This window comes from Pituophis catenifer, unplaced genomic scaffold, assembly GCF_029215685.1.
Source record: "Pituophis catenifer annectens isolate HBS135680 unplaced genomic scaffold, rPitCat1.0.hap2 SCAF_11, whole genome shotgun sequence".
NCBI classification, from domain to species: domain Eukaryota; kingdom Metazoa; phylum Chordata; class Lepidosauria; order Squamata; family Colubridae; genus Pituophis; species Pituophis catenifer.
This window is the reverse complement of record NW_027256891.1, coordinates 13683714-13704977: the sequence shown is the minus strand read 5'-3', so window position 1 is coordinate 13704977 and position 21264 is coordinate 13683714. Positions and strand designations below refer to the sequence as shown.

Below are 21264 nucleotides of genomic sequence, written 5' to 3'. Positions count from 1 at the left end.
AACCAGGGCTGATGGCTGCTTAATTTATGAGATCAGTTATGGCTAGCTGCGTGCTGCCATCTACTGAGTCCAATGGTGGAAAACAACATTTGAAAACGAAGTTTGCAAAAGTGTCTTGTTTGCAGAAATATTTCTCCTTTCTGGCTTGCAGAAAACTGTGGGGGAGGAATTGCGTTTGATACCTTATCAGCTTATTCGCCCTGCTTACTTACAATTGCACATAGCGATCTAAGAAATCCACGTGATGGCTAGTTGCAGATATAGTTGAGAAAAATAAAATAGTTCTCGGCTCAGAGAATTGAAACCCATTACAACAGAAGGAAGGGTTCTCTAATGTGTCAAATTCATTGTCAGAAACACGAAATTGTGTTTTGGTGTTTTAATTCCATAGTCGTTATTTAACATGACGTTGCTTGCTCTGATTTTATTTTCTCTCAGGGATAACAGATTCATTCTCTTCCAACAGCTTGTATTTTTGCTTGCAAACTTAACTAGGAAATGAGCTCCTTAAAACTATTTTGACAATGAAATGCTAATTCAGGTTGACAATTGCTCTATTTTATATTTCCCTGCTGATAGTAGAAGGTACAGAGGTGATTCCATGCATGCTCTCACACACACACACATACCAGAGGTGGGTTTCAGCAGGTTCTGACCAGTTCTGGAGAACCGGTAGCGGAAATTTTGAGTAGTTCGGAGAACCGGTAGTAAAAATTTTGACTGGCCCCGCCCCCATCTATTCTCTGCCTCCTGAGCCCCAGCTGATCGGGAGGAAATGGGGATTTTGCAGTAACCTTCCCCTGGAGTGGGGAGGGAATGGAGATTTTACAGTATCCTTCCCCTGCCACGCCCACCAAGCCATGCCACGCCCACCAAGCCACACCCACAGAACCGGTAGTAAAAAAATTTGAAACCCACCACTGACACATACTGACACCCCACACCAGGGGTGGGTTCTACTTAACTTTACTACCGATTTGCAATGGGATCGTGCACGCACCCTTGCTTCACTCACGTGCACGCCTTGCTTCTGCGCATGCGCAGATCACTGATGACATCCGGGTCAGTGGGCGGGGCCTCCCGCCGGTTTTACTACCAGTTCTTGCGAACCAATCCGAACCGGGGGCAACCCACCACTGATACACACACATTACACACACTGACGAAACATATATTTGTTTCAAAAGCTGGGGAAAAAAGAGAAAAGAATCCAAAAGAGATGTGGAAATTCTCCACGGATTCTAATGCTTATCCTGGAAGAAACTCTCCCACTCATTCCCAACAAATTACATTGTCCGTAACATGAGAACTCCCATCCTAACCATATATTAGTAGGTCTCATCAGTATATGCGTTGGCTGTTAATTAAAGAGAAGCTGTGGGCCAAGGAACTTTTATTTGTTTTATACTTTGTGTTATTCCAGAAATTGCTATACATAGTAATACTTCCCTTTAAATTAGAACTGGTAAGACGCTTAATCTAGGATAATAATAATAATAATAATAATAATAATAATAATCATAATCATAATAATAATAATAATAATAATAATAAAATTTTATACCGCCCTACTCCCGAAGGACTCAGGGCGGTGAACAGGCAGAAAATAAAACACGTAAAATACAAAAATTAAGAACAGAAATAAAATCGAATTAAATCAATTTAGCCCAAGTCAAATTTAAAACCCCAGGTTAAGAAAAAATTAAAATTTACATTAAAATTTACATTAAAAAAGAATGGGAAAGTTAGGCCAGACCAGCCTGGTGAAATAAAAAGGTCTTAAGAGCGCGGCGAAAGGTGCGTAGATCCGGGATCCTCCGTATCTCCGGGGGGAGCTCGTTCCAGATAGTAGGTGCCCCCACAGAGAAGGCTCTTCCCCTGGGGGCCGCCAGCCAACATTGTTTGGCTGACGGCACCCAAAGGAGTCCCTCTCTGTGAGAGCGTACCGGCTGGTGGGAGGCCGTTTGCGGCAGCAGGCGGTCCCATAAATAACCAGGCCCTAAGCCATGGAGTGCTCTAAAGGTGGTAACCAAAACCTTGAAGCGCACCCAGAAGACCACTGGGAGCCAGTGCAGCTCGCGCAGGAGAGGTGTTACATGGGAGCGCCATTTTTCTTATTAGACAAGATTCTTTTTTAAATATTAGCAGCACAAGGCCTGGGAGCTGGAAAATATAATAACTTTGTCTGGGCTGCATAAACAGAGGAATAGAATCAAGATCACGTGTAGTGTTAATACCACTTTGTAATGCCTTGGTAGGACCACACTTGGAATATTGCATTCAGTTTTGGTCGCCATGATGTAAAAAAGATGTGGAAATTCTAGAAAGAGTGCAGAGAACAGCAACCAAGATAATTAGAGGACTGGAGGCTAAAGAACGGTTGCAGGAACTGGGTATGTCTAGTTTGATGAAAAGAAGGACTAGGGGAGACGTGATAGCAGTGTTCCAATATCTCAGGGGTTGCCACAAAGAAGAGGGAGTCAAACTATTCTCCAAAGCACCTGAGGGCAGGACAAGAAGCAATGGGTGGAAACTAATCAAGGAGAGAAGCAACTTAGAATTAAGGAGAAATTCCCTGACAGTTAGAACAATTAATCAGTGGAACTACTTGCCTGCAGAAGTTGCCTGTTGAACGTTCCAACATTGGAAATTTTTAAAAAGATGTTGGATAACCATTTGTCTGAAGTGGCGTAGGGTTTCCTGCCTGGGCAGAGGGTTGGACTAGAAGACCTCCAAGGTCCTTTCCAACTCTGTTATTCTATTCTATTTGTCATGCGGTAATATGTATTTCATATTCATTTCCTACAAATTAAAGAATGTGTTGTATACTGGTTGGTAAGGTTCTAGGTAGTTTTGGGAATATTAATGTTGGAATGACAACTGCAGTGATCAATAGTCAATATTAAGACTAGATTTAGATAAAGCTGACGCTTACTACGTAATATTTATAATATTAATTAACACTTACTGCTAATTAGTGACGTTCACTGGTTTGGATGAAATCAGATAAATTTTGTGGAGATAGTATCATAACTTTAAAATATGGTTTGCCGGTATTATAACATTATGGTAATGCTGTATTAATAATGCAGTAGCATAATAGAATATAATAAGATGATTTACTGCATTATTGAAACTGTTGGGATTTATAAAAATAAAAACAAAAAACTTGGGATTTTAATTAACAGCAATACAATATTACATAGATTCATGCCATTACATATTTCTGCTCAATTATATTGGACAGAAATGGTACTGTACATCACTGCTTAAGTTCAGTCACAGTAGTAGGTATGAAACAGAAAAACATAGAATGATACCAGTTCTTCAGCTTAGAACTGAAAACGAAAACTTTTCTTCTGACTCGTTTGCTTTTTTTTTTTTTAATAATTCTGTGAATTTGTTTCTATCTTTTAAATAGAATCGAGGAAGAAGGAAGTAAATAAATATTGTAAAATCCAGTTGATTACTTAAGTTAGATCTTGGCAACATTGGTGAATCGCTGAAACATCTCATCTATGTTACAGATGTTCTAGATTTACATCTAGAATAGAATAGAATAGAATAGAATGGAATGGAATGGAATGGAATGGAATGGAATGGAATGGAATGGAATGGAATGTAGAAATGGGATAGAAGAATAGAGTAGAGAGTAGAGTAGAGTAGAGTACAGTATAGTAGAGTAGAATAGAGTAGAAGAGAAGAGGGAATAGAATTAGGAGTAGAGTGGAGTGGAGTGGAATGGAATAGGAATAAGAATAGAATAGAATAGAATGTAGAAATGGGATAGAAGAGTAGAGTAGAGAGTAGAGTAGAGTAGAGTAGAGTAGAGTAGAGTAGAGTAGAGTAGAAGAGAAGAGAAGAGAAGAGAAGAGAAGAGAAGAGAAAAGAGAAGAGAAGAGGGAATAGAATTAGGAGTAGAGTAGAGTGGAATGGAATAGAATGGAATGGAATAAGAGTAGAGTAGAGTAGAGTAGAGTAGAATAGAATAGAATAGAATAGAATAGAATAGAATAGAATAGAATAGAATAGAATAGAATAGAATAGAATAGAATAGAATAGAATAGAATAGAATAGAATAGAATTTTTTTATTGGCCAAGTGTGATTGGGCACACAAGGAATTTGTCTTGGTGCATATAACATTTAATTAAAGCACTCTTGTGGAAAAGCTAAACAAATTCAGGTGTTAGGGGAGTAAATGAATAGGTTGAAGATAGGTCCCACAGAAAGGAAGAGAAGAGCACACAGGTTGACATCATCTAGCAAAGCAACAATTTACATACTTGCATACGATATTAGGCCGTCAGTGTTTGACGCCATCATAACGTGCATGTTGACATTTTTCACTGTTACTGCGAACAGCTTACATGTTCACTTCCTTCTTGTTTTCTGCAGTCCAGTCTCCTAACTACAAGACTGGACTATAGAAACAAGATGTCAGCTTTGGAAGCCATATTAACCTTGGAAGCTTCCACACTGCCACCTTCTTGTGCTTGGGAAAGTAGGAGGGGGGATATGGTAGAGGCAATTTTTGTTAGACATAATAGCATTCTTCTTTTCAGTCAAGGTCATGGTACTCCTGCATCTGGAGGACAAGTGGTTGCAGTGGTGGATCAAGTTGGGATGGATGGTGGTTGGGCCGTGTGATGGACTGATCGATGCAGGGGCTGGATTTGGGGTTTTGATTTATTGAGGGAAAGCTCAGAACTCTCAGATTCGGGTTTTCCCAGATGTGCCAGTATAAGGTAAAGGTAAAGGTTCCCCTCGGACATATGTGCTAGTTGTTCCCGACTCTAGGGGTGGTACTCATCTCTGTTTCAAAGCCGAAGAGCCAGTGCTGTCTGAAGACATCTCCTTGGTCATGTGGCTGGCATGACTCAACGCCAAAGGCGCACGGAATGCTGTTACCTTCCCACCAAAGGTGGTCCCTATTTTTCTACTTGCATTTTTTACGTGCTTTCAAACTGCTAGGTTGGCAGAAGCTGGGACACGTAAAAAGGGAGCTCACCCCATTACACGGCACTAGGGATTCGAACCGCTGAACTGCCGACTTTTCAATTGACCAACTCAGCATCTTAGCTACTGAGCCACCACGTCCCAGTATACCTATTCCAATAAATGAAGATTTTTGAGATGAAGTTTGTCTCGGAGTTTTTAATTGGAGTTGGGTTGTTCTGGAACGCTGACACAAGAAAGTGAAAAATATAAGTTTTTGGGGAAGATGTTAGGCCAGAACTGACGAAGCTGGAAGCTAATGGAGCATTATGCAGTTGTACAACACATGTTTCCTTTCCCCCTGTTCTGTTGCGTGTGTAGCTGCTGCCCACACTTAACAGCTGTTGAATTTCCAAATTCTGTTCAAAACCTTTTTTTTTTCTCTCTCTCTATTATGTGGCTACCGCTCAGTATTTAGAATTCACTGGAAGTACTGTAGCATTTCAGATCCTTCAGTTGTGTGAGGTCTACGATGACTCAGCCGGCAAATGTTCCGATTATGGTAATAAGCGAGTATAACATCATTTCCACTGACAGTGGCATTCAAAAGTGTTGTTTTCTTAAGTTCTTATTTAATTACTATTGTGTCAGTTTCCACAGAAACCCTGTTCTACTGTCAAACCCGGGTTACTCCAGATCACTTTTAAACACAGAAACAGATGAACTGTTAAGATCGGTTCATGTAAATGATATTTTTTTTTCTAAACAAAAAACAGTGAAAAGCATCATCCTTAAATATTGGATATTGACACTTCCACTTGGACTGATGGATACCATTTCTTTTTTCCTTTGTCCCTCGGCAACATGTTTTCTACCTTTAAACTGCTTTTTTTTTCTGGGAAAGGGGTACATTTTTAGTGTACCCAAAGCTAGTGCTAAGATGGTTTCTAGTATCTTACACCTGAACAAAATATTGCAGTGTTCCAATATCTGAGGGGCTGCCACAAAGAAGAAGGAGTCAAGCTATTCTCCAAAGCACCTGACGGCAGGACAAGAAGCAACGGATGGAAACCAATCAAGGAGAGAAGCAACTTAGAACTAAGGAGAAGTTTCCTGACAGTGAGAACAATTAACCAGTGGAACAACTTGTCTCTAGAAGTTGTGAATGCTCCAACACTGGAGGGCTTCAAGAAGATGTTGGACAACCATTTGTCTGAAGTGGTGTAGGATTTCCTGCTTGAGCAGAGGTTTGGACCTCCAAGGTCCCTTCCAACTCTGTTATTCTCTAAAAGAATAAAAGCCACTGATGTAAATGATTAAAGTGATGGAAAAGATGGGCAAAGAAATGTTGGGCTCAACGATCTTTTTCAGGGAAGTTTTCAGTAAAGATGGGAGAGGATCTGAAGGACATTTCTTTTGCAAGGTCATTATTAATCATACAATTTTATTTATCAGAGAACACAGAATAAGTCAAAATAGGATGAATTATTCCTTGGTAAAGTAATATTGGATTGTACCCTGCCTTTCCCCCCTGTTATTTTTGGATTTATGAAACAATCAAGAAAATTTAAAAGAGTCTCAGCCTTATAAACTGAAATAATTATTTATACTTTTAAATCTTGAAAGGTAAAGGTAAGTAAAATTCTGCAGGTGTATCCAAAAGTCTATAAAACAGTGAGTCCCTTCTCAGTGCCTTTTCACCGGATTCTACAATGATAGAGTTACTTTAATATATAAATAGCCAAGTCTTTAAAAATAACAAAAACTTTACTATACATTTTCTCAGATTGTAAACTATAGTTCTGGTCTTCTGCTCCAAATATTTATATTGAGTAGCCTGTTCAAAAGTGGTAAGCCATCGTTCCTTACAAATCATAAAATATAAACAATATCGTTTACAACTATGGATAATCTGCTAGAAAAACCTTCTAAGTAAACAAGCAGGGTGCAGATACCTTAACTAATGTAGCACTCATTCTTAGCAGCTTTTCTTTCTTTCTTTCTTTCTTTCTTTCTTTCTTTCTTTCTTTCTTTCTTTCTTTCTTTCTTTCTTTCTTTCTTTCTTTCCTTCCTTCCTTCCTTCCTTCCTTCCTTCCTTCCTTCCTTCCTTCCTTCCTCTCTTTTTCTCTTTCTTTTTCTTCCTTCTCTTTCTCCCTTTCTCCCTCCTCCCACCCCCTCTCTCTTCCTTTCTCTCTCTCTTTCTTCCTTTCTCTCTCTCTCTCTCTTTTTCTTTCTTTCTCTATCTCTCTTCCTCCCTCCCTCTCTCTCTCTTTCTCTCTCTCTCTCTTCCTTCCTTCCCTCTTTCTCTCTCTTTCTCTCTCCCTTTTCCTCCCTCCCTCTTTCTTTCTTTCTTTCTTTCTTTCTTTCTTTCTTTCTTTCTTTCTTTCTTTCTTTCTTTCTTTCTTTCTTTCAATAGGATGAAGGAAGTGTCAAAGAGATTCCTATTACCCACCATGTGAAAGAAGGATGTGAAAAAGCAGATCCGGCACAATTTGAATTGCTTAAAGTCCTTGGTCAAGGATCATTTGGAAAGGTAACAATGAAAATAAACTGTGTTTCTTTTAAATGTTGCATTGGATGTCCCATAGAGCCCCTGATTTTATTCCTCTACTACCCTGTTTCGCCCAAGATAAGAAATCCCCTGATAATAAGCCCAATCGGGCTTTTGAGCGCATGGCAATAAGGCCAAGCGCTTCTTTCAGGGTTCAAAAAAATATAATATAATATAATTATTTTTGGGGAAACACAGCACATACAAGCTTAGTGTTTTTAAGTGCTGGGGAACTTATTATAGTAAATCCTGTGAGCATTTCAGTAGCAGTAGCTGTAGCACTGAGACTTATAAACAATAACATATTTAATCTTTATTGTTTGTTGAGGTTTTCCTTGTGAGAAAAATCATTGGTCCTGATGCTGGACAACTTTACGCCATGAAAGTTCTAAAGAAGGCATCCTTGAAAGGTAAAGTTTAAAAACGCTTCTGCTGTGTTTATTTTGATTTGTGAAATAAAATAACCTTTCAGAACTTAATAATCAAATTTTATCTTAAAAATGCTGATAAAAGCTCCACTGAAGTTTGTCAGAAATTTCTCATAGGAATGAATGTGAAATCCTATTCAATATTGTGAACGTGACGTATTATTTATATGGAAGCAAGTGGTTTCATTATGGTAGATTTTTCACTCACCAACTGGTTGCCCCAAAGGTGTTTTTTATGGGGGGCAACTTTTTTATGGACTTTCTTCTTTTTCTTTTTTGAAGACGTTTCGCTTCTCATCCAAGAAGCTTCTTCAGCTCTGGCAGAATAGTGGGACAGTCCCATATCACTATGTGTAAAAAAAATAAATAAATAGATATTTCCATGTTCAATTCAATTATTACCAATATAAGTTAGTTAGTTAGTTTGTTTTGTTTGTTTAAAAATGTTTTTTATTTATAATACAAATCAAAAACAATGGACATAGTGTGACATCTCCGGTTTAAACGTTTTCACCAAATTTTGTCATATAAATGATACACTTATTTACACTAATTATCACATTTCAAAAATGTATATTAGTCTTTCATCCATATAGATTATTTTGATATCTAATTCAGTCATATCTATCATAACAAATTAGTATAAAAACTTCCAAACTTTTTACTCGTCAATAGTCCTATATCCCAGCATTTCTCCTTTCCAGCCAATAATAAAATTTGTTCCAGATTTCATAATACTCTGATTCATTCTTATCTTTAAGTTCCAAGGTCAGCCTGTCCATTTCCACGCAAATTAATATTTTAGCTAACACTTCTTCTCTGTGGGAGTCTCTTTGTTTTTCCATTTTTGTGCAAAAGCTAATCTGCTGCTGTTAGAATGTGTAACATTAGATAAATTGTGCTCTTGTTAATAATACCCAGCAAATAGACTTCTGATTTTGCTTCTATATTTTGCATTAGTATCTCCTCTATCCATTGTCTTATCTGGTGCCAAAATTACCAATAAAATTTTGAAGTGGCTGTTTAAAATGACTCAACGGAAAAGTTGGCACAGTTCACGAATATGCCGTACTCGTGAGTCATGCGACAGTTGTGACTTTTTCATGATGTTTTGGTGTGCTTGATGGTTAGATGTTCATGGTCGTTTGAAGTTTCCCCTGGAATTTCCACGGAAATCACTGGAACACATCTGAAACTGACTAATAGAAATTTGCTCGTAAAAATCCTTTGTTATGTCTGCTTATTGTGAAAGGCATAAATACGTATTTAGTTTCACTCTTCTTGGAAAATTTATGTTTGCAGTTCGAGACAGAGTCCGCACAAAGATGGAGAGAGATATATTAGTAGAAGTAAATCATCCATTTATTGTCAAACTGCACTATGGTGAGTATTATTGTCTGTGACTTTGATCGAGGTTTATCCGTTTCTAAGAGTTTGAATTACATCTACTAGCTTGGTTAAAAAGAAAAAAGAAAACAGACTTTATATTGTGTGACAAGCCGTTTAAGCAGATATTTTTAAATGTTTCCCACGAAACTGGGTTTATTTAGATAATTTTTTTATTATTTATGTAGCGTAGAGCATATCATACATGGACTAGCAATATATATTAACATTTCATCTAGATCAGGGGTGTCAAACTGAAGGCCTGTGTGCCAATTTGGCCATTAGGGTGCTTAGATCTAGCCCACAGTGCCTCTGCCAGCGAAAATGAAGGTTGAGAGGGCCGCAGGAGGCCCTCCTGGACCCCGTTCTCAGTCACAAAAGCCTCTGCAATGGCCCCATTTTTTTCTGGCAAAAGGTTGCAGGAGGCCATCGCAACTGAAAATGGGGGGGGGGAGGCGTCCGTTTTCTCTGGCAGAGGGCTAGCAAAACAAACTAAAAACAAAACAAAAGGAGAAATTTTTCCCTTTTTGCATTGGAGCATGCAAGAAGGGACAGGAAAGGAGAAAGGGAAAGAGGAAAGACAAAGAAAAAGAAAAAGAAGGGAAGATGGGAAGAAAACAAGGAAGGTAAAAGAAGGAAAGGGGAAGGAAGGAAGGAAGGAAGGAAGGAAGGAAGGAAGGAAGGAAGGAAGGAAGGAAGGAAGGAAGGTTATACTGAGAGGGAGGGAGGGTCTGAGGGAAGCACATGACCACCACAAGTGCCCCCAACACAAGTGATGTCGAGCTGGCCATGCCCCCCCCCCCCGGTCAAACACAACCCTGATGCAGCCCTCAATGAAATCGAGTTTGACACCCCTGATCTAGATTAATAGAACGTAATAAAATATAAATGTTAAAAAGTTCTATGTTCAAATGTCTAGGCCAGTGATGGAGAACCTTTTCGGCCCTTGCATGGAAACATCGCGTGCGTGCGTGCTCATCTGAGCCGCACTCCGGAAAAGCTGAACATCCGGGTTCTAGCACACGTGTGCCCGATGATCAGCTGGCCAGCACGTATGTGCAGCTGGTTTTCAGCACTGCCGCGTGCGCAAAGGGATCACGCTCCAGAAAAGCCGAACTTCCCGGTTCTGGCACGCATGCGCACCCAATAGTTAGCTGGCTGGTGCGCATGCACAGATGGTTTTTGGCACTGCCATGTGGGCGAAGGACAGCTGATCGTCATGTGCGTATGCGTGCCAGAAACCTGGAAGACAAACAGGCAAGGCCGCGTTTGCCGGGCAACATGGCTTTGCATGCTACTTTGGGCATATGTGCCATAGGGTCAGCATCACGGGTCTTGGCCATCTAACCATTGAAGTGCAGCATTGTTTATATTTTTTAAAAAAGTCAATAGTGAACCAGTATATCCCTCAGCTTACAGCCGGTCATGATGTGATTGACGATTGACAGTTTGACGTGGGAGCCCATATGTCACCCACATACTATGCCCTATTTACACAGAGAGTTCCGGCAGACACTGGGTGAGGTGCAACTCCCATTCAGGATTGTCCATTGCTGATCCGGTAACTCAAAGTTTGGCACTTTTTGAGTGGGGTCATTATGTCTTCCTACGTCTGGATGTTCATTGACCATTTGGCTTTCCATTGGGAATCAATGTTAAAAGTTGTTGAACAGTTGTGAAAGTGCCAGTGGGGACTTCCTGGATTTGAGTCTTCCATCTGATAACCTGGTGGATTTTAAAAACAAAACCTCCTATACTATACTACTATCCTATACTATCACCTCTTACAATACTAGACAACACAGTATCAGCAGTAGAGTCCTTCAAGTTTCTAGGTTCTATCATATCTCAAGACTTAAAATGAACACCTAACATCAAAAAGATAATCAAAAAAGCTCAACAAAGAATGTTTTTTCTGCGCCAGCTCAGAAAACTCAAACTGCCCAAGGAGTTGCTGATAACAGTTCTACAGAGGAATTATTGAGTCTGTCATCTGCACCTCTATAGCTGTCTGGTTTGGTTCTGCAACCCAACAAGACAGACACAGACTTCAGAGGATCATTAGAACTGCAGGAAAAACAATTACTACCAACCTGCTTTCCACTGAGGACCTGTATACTGCACGAGTCAAAAAGAGAGCTGTGAAAATATTTACAAACCCCTCGCATCCTGGACATAAATTGTTTCAACTCCTACCCTCAAAACGACGCTATAGAGCACTGCACACCAGAACAACTAGACACCAAAACAGTTTTTCCCTGAATGCCATCACTCTGCTTAACAACTAATTCCCACAACACTGTCAAATAATTTACTAAGTCTGTATTACTATTATTCTTCTCTTCCTTACTAGTATCTATCTCTTCCCACTTATTACTATAACCATGTTCCTTTCAATTTATATTGTTTTTATTTGTTTCCTAGTACGATTTGATAGCTTATTAGTAACCTTGACTATCACTAAGTGTTGTATCTTTTTATTCTTGATGAATGTATTTTATTATCCTTATGTACCCTGAGAGCATATACACCTAAGACAAATTACTTCTGTGTCCAATCACACTTGGCCAATAAAGAATTCTATTCTATTCTATAAATGAAGAAGGTCACAAAAAATTCTGCCTCCCAGGGTAATGCTATTAAATACTAATACAAGCATTTCAAGTTTTACCTAAATATGTGGATATCAATTTAGTATTTTGGCCAAATGTTTATAGAATCCCTCTTGATTAATTCCTCTTGCCTTGAATAGTTAAAAGTTTAGAGCCCTCGAAAGTCTCGTGTGATTAGGGTATATTATTTAAGTGTTTTATCTATGCTGCCTATCTGTTGTTCCACAAAACTGATTCATATTTTATGGCTGCTCTTTCCAGCCTTCCAGACTGAAGGAAAGCTATATTTAATATTGGATTTTCTCAGGGGAGGAGACGTGTTCACAAGATTATCCAAAGAGGTATGTATTTATGGACCTTTTAAAACATAGTGTGAAGTGGTAGCCTTATAGTAAGTTTTTATCTTTGCCTTTTCTTCCAAGAGCTCCGATTTCTCTTTTTTATATTTTCAATATCTATCTGAGAGGGACATTATGCTCAGAGGAGATGACTAACTCAAATCCATTTATTCTATATCTTAGTTTCAAATCTGGGGTGGTTTTTGTTTTTTTTGGCCTAAATCTGACTCTCTGTCACTATTCAGCGGTGAAGAAACTGGATCAACTTGCCGTTAATATCTCTTAACCTAATCTCCCTCCAAAATGGTGAGGACAAATTACGATCATGAAGTTAAGAGGGTGGTATGCTGTTTTTGGCTTTCTGGAGAAAAGGCAGGATTGAATAAATAGTTGCCTCCTACACTGTTATGACTACCTAAAAATCATCTTACTCTCTGCTTTTAGAAATGTTGTGGGTTTTTTTCCTCACTCAGAGGAAAGGTTTCTGTGTAAAAACACAACGAGGTCAAATACATTAATAAATAAAGCATTTCTCGCTATGTAAGGAAGTAGGTCCTCCCCCACCCCAGCCAGGACTTAGAAATGCCTTAGAAGGGATGCTAAAAGAAGAGATGCTTCAAAGCACACTGGAGTGCAAAACCCATATCACCTGGCTGCTTTAATGAGTCACTAACAAGTGTTGGACTCAATTTTTGAGGTGCTCCAGCCATGTTCAGATAGAATAACAGAGTTGGAAGGGACCTTGGAGGTCTTCTAGTCCAACCCCCTGCTTAGGAAGAAGACCCTTCACCACTTCAGACAAGTGGTTATCCAACATCATCTTAAAAACTTCCAGTGTTGGAGCATTCACAACTTCTGGAGGCAAGTTGTTCCACTGATTATTTTATTTTATTTTATTTTATTTTATTTTATTTTATTTTATTTTATTTTATTTTATTTTATTTTATTTTATTTTATTTTATTTTATTTTATTTTATTTTATTTTATTTTATTATTTTATTTTATTTTATTTTATTATTTTATTTTATTTCTATACTGCCCTTCTCCCAAAGGACTCAGGGCGGTGTACAGCCTAATTAAAAACACAAAGACAGACAAAATTTAAAAATAATTAAAATTATTAAATAATAGGCCCAATTTATAAAACCCCAAATTTAAAATCCCATTTAAAACCAATTAAAATCTTTACATTGATAGATACATTGATTAATTGTTCTAACTGTCAGGAAATTTCTCCTTAGTTCTAAGTTGCTTCTCTCCTTGATAGGTTTCCACCCACTGCTTCTTGTCCTGCCCTCAGGTGCTTTGGAGAATAGCTTGACTCCCTCTTCTTTGGGGCAGCCCCTGATAAATGCAGAGTTTTGTCTGTTAATGGTTAGCTGATCTCTCACTTTTATTTTCTATGATCTTGGAGAACTTTCCATCATATGGAATTATTTGAGATACTTAAATAATCTTGTTCATTTGGATCTTTTTTTTTTTTCATGCAGAGAAATTAGGTATTTTGCTGGACCCATGTCATTCCAGAGGCCAACCATTCATTTGTCATTCATGAGCTGCATCAAAAGGCATGCTCTGAATATTTATTTTTGGAGAACTAATAGAATCAATGTCCGTGGAGATTCTCAGTCATCCAGGTCATGGTTGTCCCAAAGGTGCTTTTTCAAAAGGCAACTGGAATTTATTTTTCCTTTTGCTTTCCTTTGTCTTCAAGGAAAAAAAATGGAAGTTCAGTTGCCTTTTGAAAAAAAGCACCTTTGGGATAATAGGATCAATATTTGTCCTTTTCAAAGTTGCATATGTACGGTTCCATCTTGTGGGTTATCCAAGATCACAGATAACATGCAGTACGGACTAATAAATTTGCATCGCAGATGTTTAAACTTTGTAGCAGAGGTGGATTTCAGCAGGTTCTGACCAGTTCTGGAGAACCGGTAGCGGAAATTTTGAGTAGTTCAGTGAACCGGTAGTAAAAATTCTGATTGGCTATGCCCCTATCTATTCTCTGTCTCCCAAGTCCCAGCTGATCAGGAGGAAATGGGGATTTTGCAGTATCCTTTCCCTGGAGTGGGGAGGGAATGGAGATTTTACGGTATCCTTCCCTGCCACGCCCACCAAGCCATGCCATACCCACCAAGCCACACCCACAGAACCGGTAGTAAAAAAAATTGAAACCCACCACTGCTTTGTAGGATTTGCTAACATCTTTGATGTACAGAAATTTAACCAGACCGGAATGTAAATCTATATAGTTCTTATTAGGTTATGTTTACAGAGGAAGATGTGAAATTCTACCTCGCAGAACTGGCTCTAGCTTTGGATCACCTGCACAGCTTGGGAATTGTATACAGGGACTTGAAGCCAGAAAAGTAAAGTAAAATGTATTTTATCCACTATTATGGTACTCTTATTTAAACCCTTCTTTGTATTTGCCATAAAATAAATGTGGAATCACTGCTATACAGGTAGTCCTTGACTTACGACTACAAATTAGTCCAAAAATCTTTGCGGTTAAGTGTGACATGTGTTCAGTGAATTTTGCCCTATTTTACGACCTTTCTGTTGTTAAGTGAATCACTGCAGTTGTTAAATTAGCAATACTGTTGTTAAGTGAATCTGGCTTGCCCATTGACTTTGCTTGTCAAAAAGTTGCAAAAAGTGATCATGTGACTCTGGGACACTGCAACTGTCATAAATACGAGTCAGTTGCCAATTGTCTGAATTTTGATCAAATGACCATGGGGATGCCCCCCGATGGTTGTAAGTGGGAAAAACAACCATAAGTTACATTTTTCAGTCCTGTTGTAACTTGGAACAGTTACTAAACGAACTGTTGTAAGTCAAAGACTACCTCTACTCTTTTTTTTTTACCCAATATGTTTTCAGAAAAATCTTAATTAATTAAATGTAAATACTATAGCATTTTAATTTGTCTTATTAAAATATTCCTGTTATGTGCATTGGTGAATGTGAATTTTAATTTTCAGCATTTTGCTTGATGAAGCAGGACATATCAAGTTAACAGGTAGGTGAAACTTATTAGTATAGCTTTTTTTTTTTTAAAAAAAATAATAATTACATAAATAGCATCAGCTGATTAAAACAGGAGGTATTTTTAAGTGGGACAAATTGTTGCTCGATAGATTCAGCCGTCATGTCCTCCTTTATCCCTTCAAATTATTGTTCAACTTTTTGTTGAACAAATGCTACATTCCTAAAAGAATCGGTAAAAGTCATTTAACTCAGCCTTTCGGCCGAGACCAGGTTGTATATGTTGTACTTTCAGAGACAGTCATGTGGATTTCTTACCCATTTTCAGCCTCTCTGGAATATGTAAATTTTCTCATGTGTTTTTGATTCTTATGGTCATGCTGTTTAGAGTATCTGGTGTGCTTCACAAGAAGCCATTCCATTTGGATCTGTCAAAAAATAATAATTGCTTATTTATAACATTTCCTAGACACCAACTGTTAGGCCGACTAATATGTATGTACAATAAAAGCAAAACAAATTCTCCAGCAAGATAATAAAACAACTAATCAAAACAAGTGTTACGACAACAACAACACTCTAATCGCAGAAATGCAATTAATTTAAAACCAGACAGTGGCTTTTAGCCTATTGAAGAAATACCGATCCTCATTATTCTAATTCGGTGCTTAACTGCAGGTAGCTGAGACTACATTTTATCGCCGAATGTTGACTAAAAATGACACCTGGGAACTAAGCATGTTTCAAAGAAAAGCTGTGTTAGCTAGCTTGCTGCACTATAGGCTGAAAATATTAAAATAGGGTGAGCAGAAATGAGTATACAAGCTCAGCATGGATTCTGCTTTTTGGGGGAGAAAAATGTTATTGTATGTACGGTATATATTCAATACATTTCTGAGATGGCGCAAAGAAGGGCTTGCGTTAATAGAATAGATTAGAATAGAATAGAATAGAATAGAATAGAATAGAATAGAATAGAATAGAATAGAATAGAATAGAATAGAATAACAGAAGGAAGAGACCTTGGAGGTCTTCTGGTCCAACCCCCTGCTTAGGTTGAAATCCTCCACTCGGAGAAAAGATACACCGTTGAAAATTTTAGCTTGGTCTTTGTACCGTTGTATAAATCTGTCACTTGGAGACACTGGTGGAGGCCATGCAGAGATGAAAGCAGTGCTTCTCAACCTTGGCAACTCTTTAAGGTATGTAATAATAATAATAATAATAATAATAATAATAATAATAATAATAATAATAATAATAATAATAATAATAATTTTATTTCTATACCGCCCTTCTCCCGAAGGACTCAGGGCGGTGTACAGACTATTTAAAAACACAGACAAAGCAACAATATAAAATTTAAAATAATTAAATAAATTGGCTCAGATTTAAAACCCCAAAAAATTTAAATACCCCAATTTAAAACTATTGTGTTGATAGTCCGGCCTGGCGGAACAACAGGGTCTTCAATGCGCAGCGAAACACCCGGAGGTCGGAGATCTTACGAATTTCCGGGGGCAGTTCGTTCCATGTGGGCTTGAATTCCCAGAATTCCCCAGCCAGCCATATCCACAAATCTTAAAGCTATCAAGGTTGAGAATCACCGGATCAAAGCCCCGGACGGATGGACCTTTCCAGAACCTGGAAGCTAGAGTTAAGTCCAAACCGATTCTCCCCTTCAAACTTTTCATTGACCCAGTGGTGAGGCATATTGCTTTTACATCTAAAACAAGTCCATATCTTTACGGTTGATGCACAATCATAACTGACTTTATCTATAATGTATTTTTCAAACCAAGCATAAAGTTGTAACATCAATGAATCATGAATTCATGTACAGCAACTTAGGAAGGGAGAGGAAAGATAGCACTAGAACTTTGTTGTGTCATAATGCAGCTTGTGGGTATCTCAGCGGGCTTGCATGGGGCCATTTTAATTGCTTTATTTAGGAATTAATTGAAGAGGTCATTGATAGTCATGTTGGGTATCAGCCTACTAAAATTTAGACTATAGAAAGGAACCTATCAGCTTTCAGGTCTTGTTGGCCTGCAGAAAGGAGAGATTTGGTCAAAATGATGACATGAGCATCACCCCATGTTCCAAGCTCAGCCTCTTAGGTCCTGCATGCACCATTACAATGCAGATACAAAAGGCCTGGAGTTTCTACCATGACACATGACTGGATAAGAGATTAAGAAGAGATCATGAAGCTATCGTGACCTTCCATGACCGCTTCTCATTGGGTAGAGTTGAGGAAAGTAGACTTTTCTACTTTCCTCAACTCTACTGGAGGGCCATCGTTGACTCATCTCTAGATCACATTACTTCCCCTAAAATCTTCTTTCTATGACTGATATTTGCTCAGAATTTCTTTGCTTGGTATGTCTTTGCGATGCTGTTTTAGACTTCGGCTTAAGCAAAGAATCGGTCGACCAAGAGAAGAAAGCCTACTCTTTCTGCGGTACTGTAGAATACATGGCCCCTGAAGTTGTGAACAGGCGGGGCCACAACCAAAGTGCGGATTGGTGGTCGTTCGGGGTTCTCATGGTACTGTGCAATTAATGGCCCAATTTTGTGTTGCATGTAATAAGCATTTGAGACCCTTGATGCATGAATGATAGATAAATTCTCGTAAGGGAATTGAATAAACTGGTGGTCATGGCCCAGGGGTGGGCTTCCAAAATTTTACCAAGGGGTTCTCTGCCTGGTTGCTGGGGGGGGGGGGCAGTCAGGAGTGGGATTTCGGGGTTCTCCGAACTGCACAGAATCTTAGCTAGAAGTTCTGAACCCCTGTGAACCCCCAGCAGCCCATCCCTGGTCAAAAGCATTTGAGACCCTGGATGCATGAACGATAGAAGGGAATATTTGCATTTCGCAGGGTTGAACTGCGGCGTCTTTGGTGCTCTCTGAGCTTGGCTGTTTTTTTGCAGACATTTCATTACCCTACTAGGTAACATCATCAATAACTGCACGCAATGATGATGTTGTCTGGTTTGGTAATGAAACATCTCCAAGAAAACCACTAAGCTCAGAGAGCACCAAGGGCCGCGTAAATTGATGTATTGCTATTGTAATTGGGTTTGATATTTTTGGAGTTGTGGGTTAGATACTTTTATTTGTTTGGGGTTTTATTGCCATTAATGTTTTGTTTATTTTTATTTTATTTTATACTCTTAGCCTGGGGGTTTTATTATATTTTCTTTTATAAGATGCCTGGAGTCAGAAATATTCGGTGATAGACAAATTTAATGTGATATAATAAGTTATAATTTATAATTATAACATTTCTGCTGCTAAGCTTACATCATGACGGAAAGTGTGTTATTTGAGTTGAACTGAACACACTTTATGTTAATTTTTTGAGCCAAATATCTGAGGAAGGGACACTTAAACCAGCATTGGATGTTGAAAAACATATTACATAATGCTATAGTCAATGTAAGGGATGTGGTGGCTCAGCGGCTGAGCTTGTCGATCGAAAGGTCAGCAGTTCAGTGGTTCGAATCCCTAGTGCTGCGTAACAGGGTGAGCTCCCGTTCCTTGTCCCAGCTTCTGCCAACCTAGCAGTTCGAAAGCACGTAAAAAATGCAAGTAGAAAAATAGGGACCACCTTTGGTGGGAAGGTAACAGTGTTCCATGTACCTTTGGCATTGAGTTATGCTGGCCACATGACCATGGAGGCGTCTTCAGACAACGCTGGCACTTCGGCTTTGAAACGGAGATGAGCACTGCCCCCTAGAGTCAGGAACAACTAGCATATATGTGCAAGGGGAACCTTTACCTATAGTAAATTTGTTTTAAATGAAATATTTATAGTTGTCATTAACTCTTTAAACAAAGTTATAAATGTATTTTCAGCCATCATAATTTTGTGAAGGCATTTAATGTCATCAAAATTGTTTAATATAGATTTATTATTTAGCATAATAAATCTATTATCTATTATGAATTTAACAATTCTGTTAGTGTTTTAGTGCAAATTAGTCTGCCTTCACAGTACGTTATAATAAGGAGCAGGCTTTTCTTAAATCTCAATTCTAGAAGCTTAAATCTTGTTTGTTGGTTTGTTTTCTAAATGTTTTTGGTCTTTGTTTCTTTCTCAGTTTGAAATGCTCACTGGTACTTTACCTTTCCAAGGTAAAGACCGAAACGAAACTATGAATATGATACTCAAGTAAGTATTTTTTTCTGTTCTGTTCCATTGCTAAGTATTTGCAAGTTAACAAAAATCGCCTACCCCTGCCCAAAATTTACCCAGGGGTAAATGGTTACCCCTGCCCAAAATTCTTCACAAACTAAGCTGTTTGAAAATTTCACTATGGGCAAAAGTGAGTGATTTTGAGATAGGATATTTTTATTTCAGGTTTTCAGGTTTTCAGGTTAATTAGATTCATAGTATTGATCAAAGCAAAGCAAAACTTCTATTACAGCCTTCTGGTCAGGGAACCCCACCATAAAAATACATAAAGGTAGTTATCCATTTTTAAAATAGATGAGGAAAAAACATAAGCATTTGGCTTAATCTTTAGGACAGTGGTCCCCAATCTGGCGACCTGGCTGAGGGGGTGGGGGGGGGGAGAGAACCGGGCTGTGCGAGGGGTGGGCTGGTCCATGTGTGTGTGTCTGCTGGCCCACCGCTCGTACGAGTGCAGCTGTACACCACCCTGCTGCTTGTGCGAGGTAAGCTGCGTGCAATGTGTGCGGGCTGGCCCTCCTCTCACACGGCCCAGTTCTGAATAGGCCGCAGACTGATAGTAGGCTCTGGCAGGGATGAAATCCCATTTTTTCCCCTACCGGTTCTTTGGCTGTGGCTTGGTGGGCGTGGTAGGGGAAGGATATTTTTTGATAAATATGGTACTAAATGCATCCATCTGGCTGACAATCTTAACTGGGGCTTATTTTGGGGGTAGGGCTTATATTAAGAGCATCCTGAAAATCATGCTAGGGCTTATTTTCTGGTTGGGTCTTATTTTCGGGGAAATACGGTACTTAAGTTAGAACAATAATTCCTTGTCTCTTTGAACAATCAGGTATGCAGTGGGAAACACATGTTCAAAGGCCCATTTGAGTAAATTGTTTGCATTTGATTTTTTTTTTAATTGGAAAGCACTTCTTGAATCTGAATTGTCTCTTTTCCCAGAGCAAAACTTGGAATGCCACAATTCCTTAGCCCTGAAGCTCAGAGTCTCCTGAGGATGTTGTTTAAAAGGAATCCTTCAAACAGGCTAGGTAAGTTAGTCCTACCTACATCAGTCTTCCTTGAGGTGGAAGTTTTCAGATGTTCTGGACCTTCACCTCAAAATACCACGGTTAGAGGATAAAGGAGAGAAATGCCTTAGTCTGCAACATTGCAAAAACTCCAGGTTGGTGGACTGTGTTGTAGCATTTCATAACCTCCCTGATATAATCTATTTATTTATTTATTTTATTTATTTTAATTACATTTATATGCTGTCCTTCTCCTGAAGGACTCAGGGCGGTTCATAACAACAAAACGACAACAATAAATTACAATAAAATAAAGTAGAAAATAATCCAATTAAAACCCAACAATTAAAACCGAGATTCCCAACAGATCAGGAGATTTGTTGAAAGAGCCATGTCTTCAGGTCACCACGGAAGGAGTGGAGGTCGGGGGCTGTCCGGAGCTCCGTGGGTAGCTCGTTCCAGAGGGTCAGTGCGGCCACAGAGAATGCCCTCGTCCTGGGCGCCATCAGCCGACATTGTCTGGCCGATGACACCTGAAGGAGGGCAGTCCTATGTGAGCGCACTGGGCGCAGGGAGGCTGGTAGGAGGTGGTCCTGCAAGTACCCCGGGCCCATGCCATGAAGGGCTTTATAGAATACTATGGCTAAATATCTAAACATTTTTGGTTTTTTGCTCAAAAATTCCTTTACATTAGCCTTGGTATATTTTACATTGTTTTTTTAAAAAAGAGCATTCTCTGTCATTGAAAGTCTACAGAGATTCTCAGTCATCCAGGTCATAGTTGCGCCAAAGGTGCTTTTTCAAAAGGCAA

General features: G+C 38.9%; 1 protein-coding gene across 1 annotated transcript in view; it reads left to right on the top strand.

Moving 5' to 3' along the window:
- The window catches only part of RPS6KA6 (ribosomal protein S6 kinase A6), a 68895-nt gene that overhangs the window by 27864 nt on the left and 19767 nt on the right, over window positions 1-21264 (top strand). The window contains exons 3-11 of the mRNA XM_070952030.1: window positions 7353-7469; window positions 7816-7897; window positions 9218-9298; window positions 12175-12254; window positions 14514-14620; window positions 15239-15276; window positions 17650-17792; window positions 19349-19419; window positions 20386-20474. Of these exons, the coding sequence (XP_070808131.1) occupies window positions 7353-7469; window positions 7816-7897; window positions 9218-9298; window positions 12175-12254; window positions 14514-14620; window positions 15239-15276; window positions 17650-17792; window positions 19349-19419; window positions 20386-20474 (808 nt within the window). The remainder of the gene's footprint in view (window positions 1-7352; window positions 7470-7815; window positions 7898-9217; window positions 9299-12174; window positions 12255-14513; window positions 14621-15238; window positions 15277-17649; window positions 17793-19348; window positions 19420-20385; window positions 20475-21264) is intronic.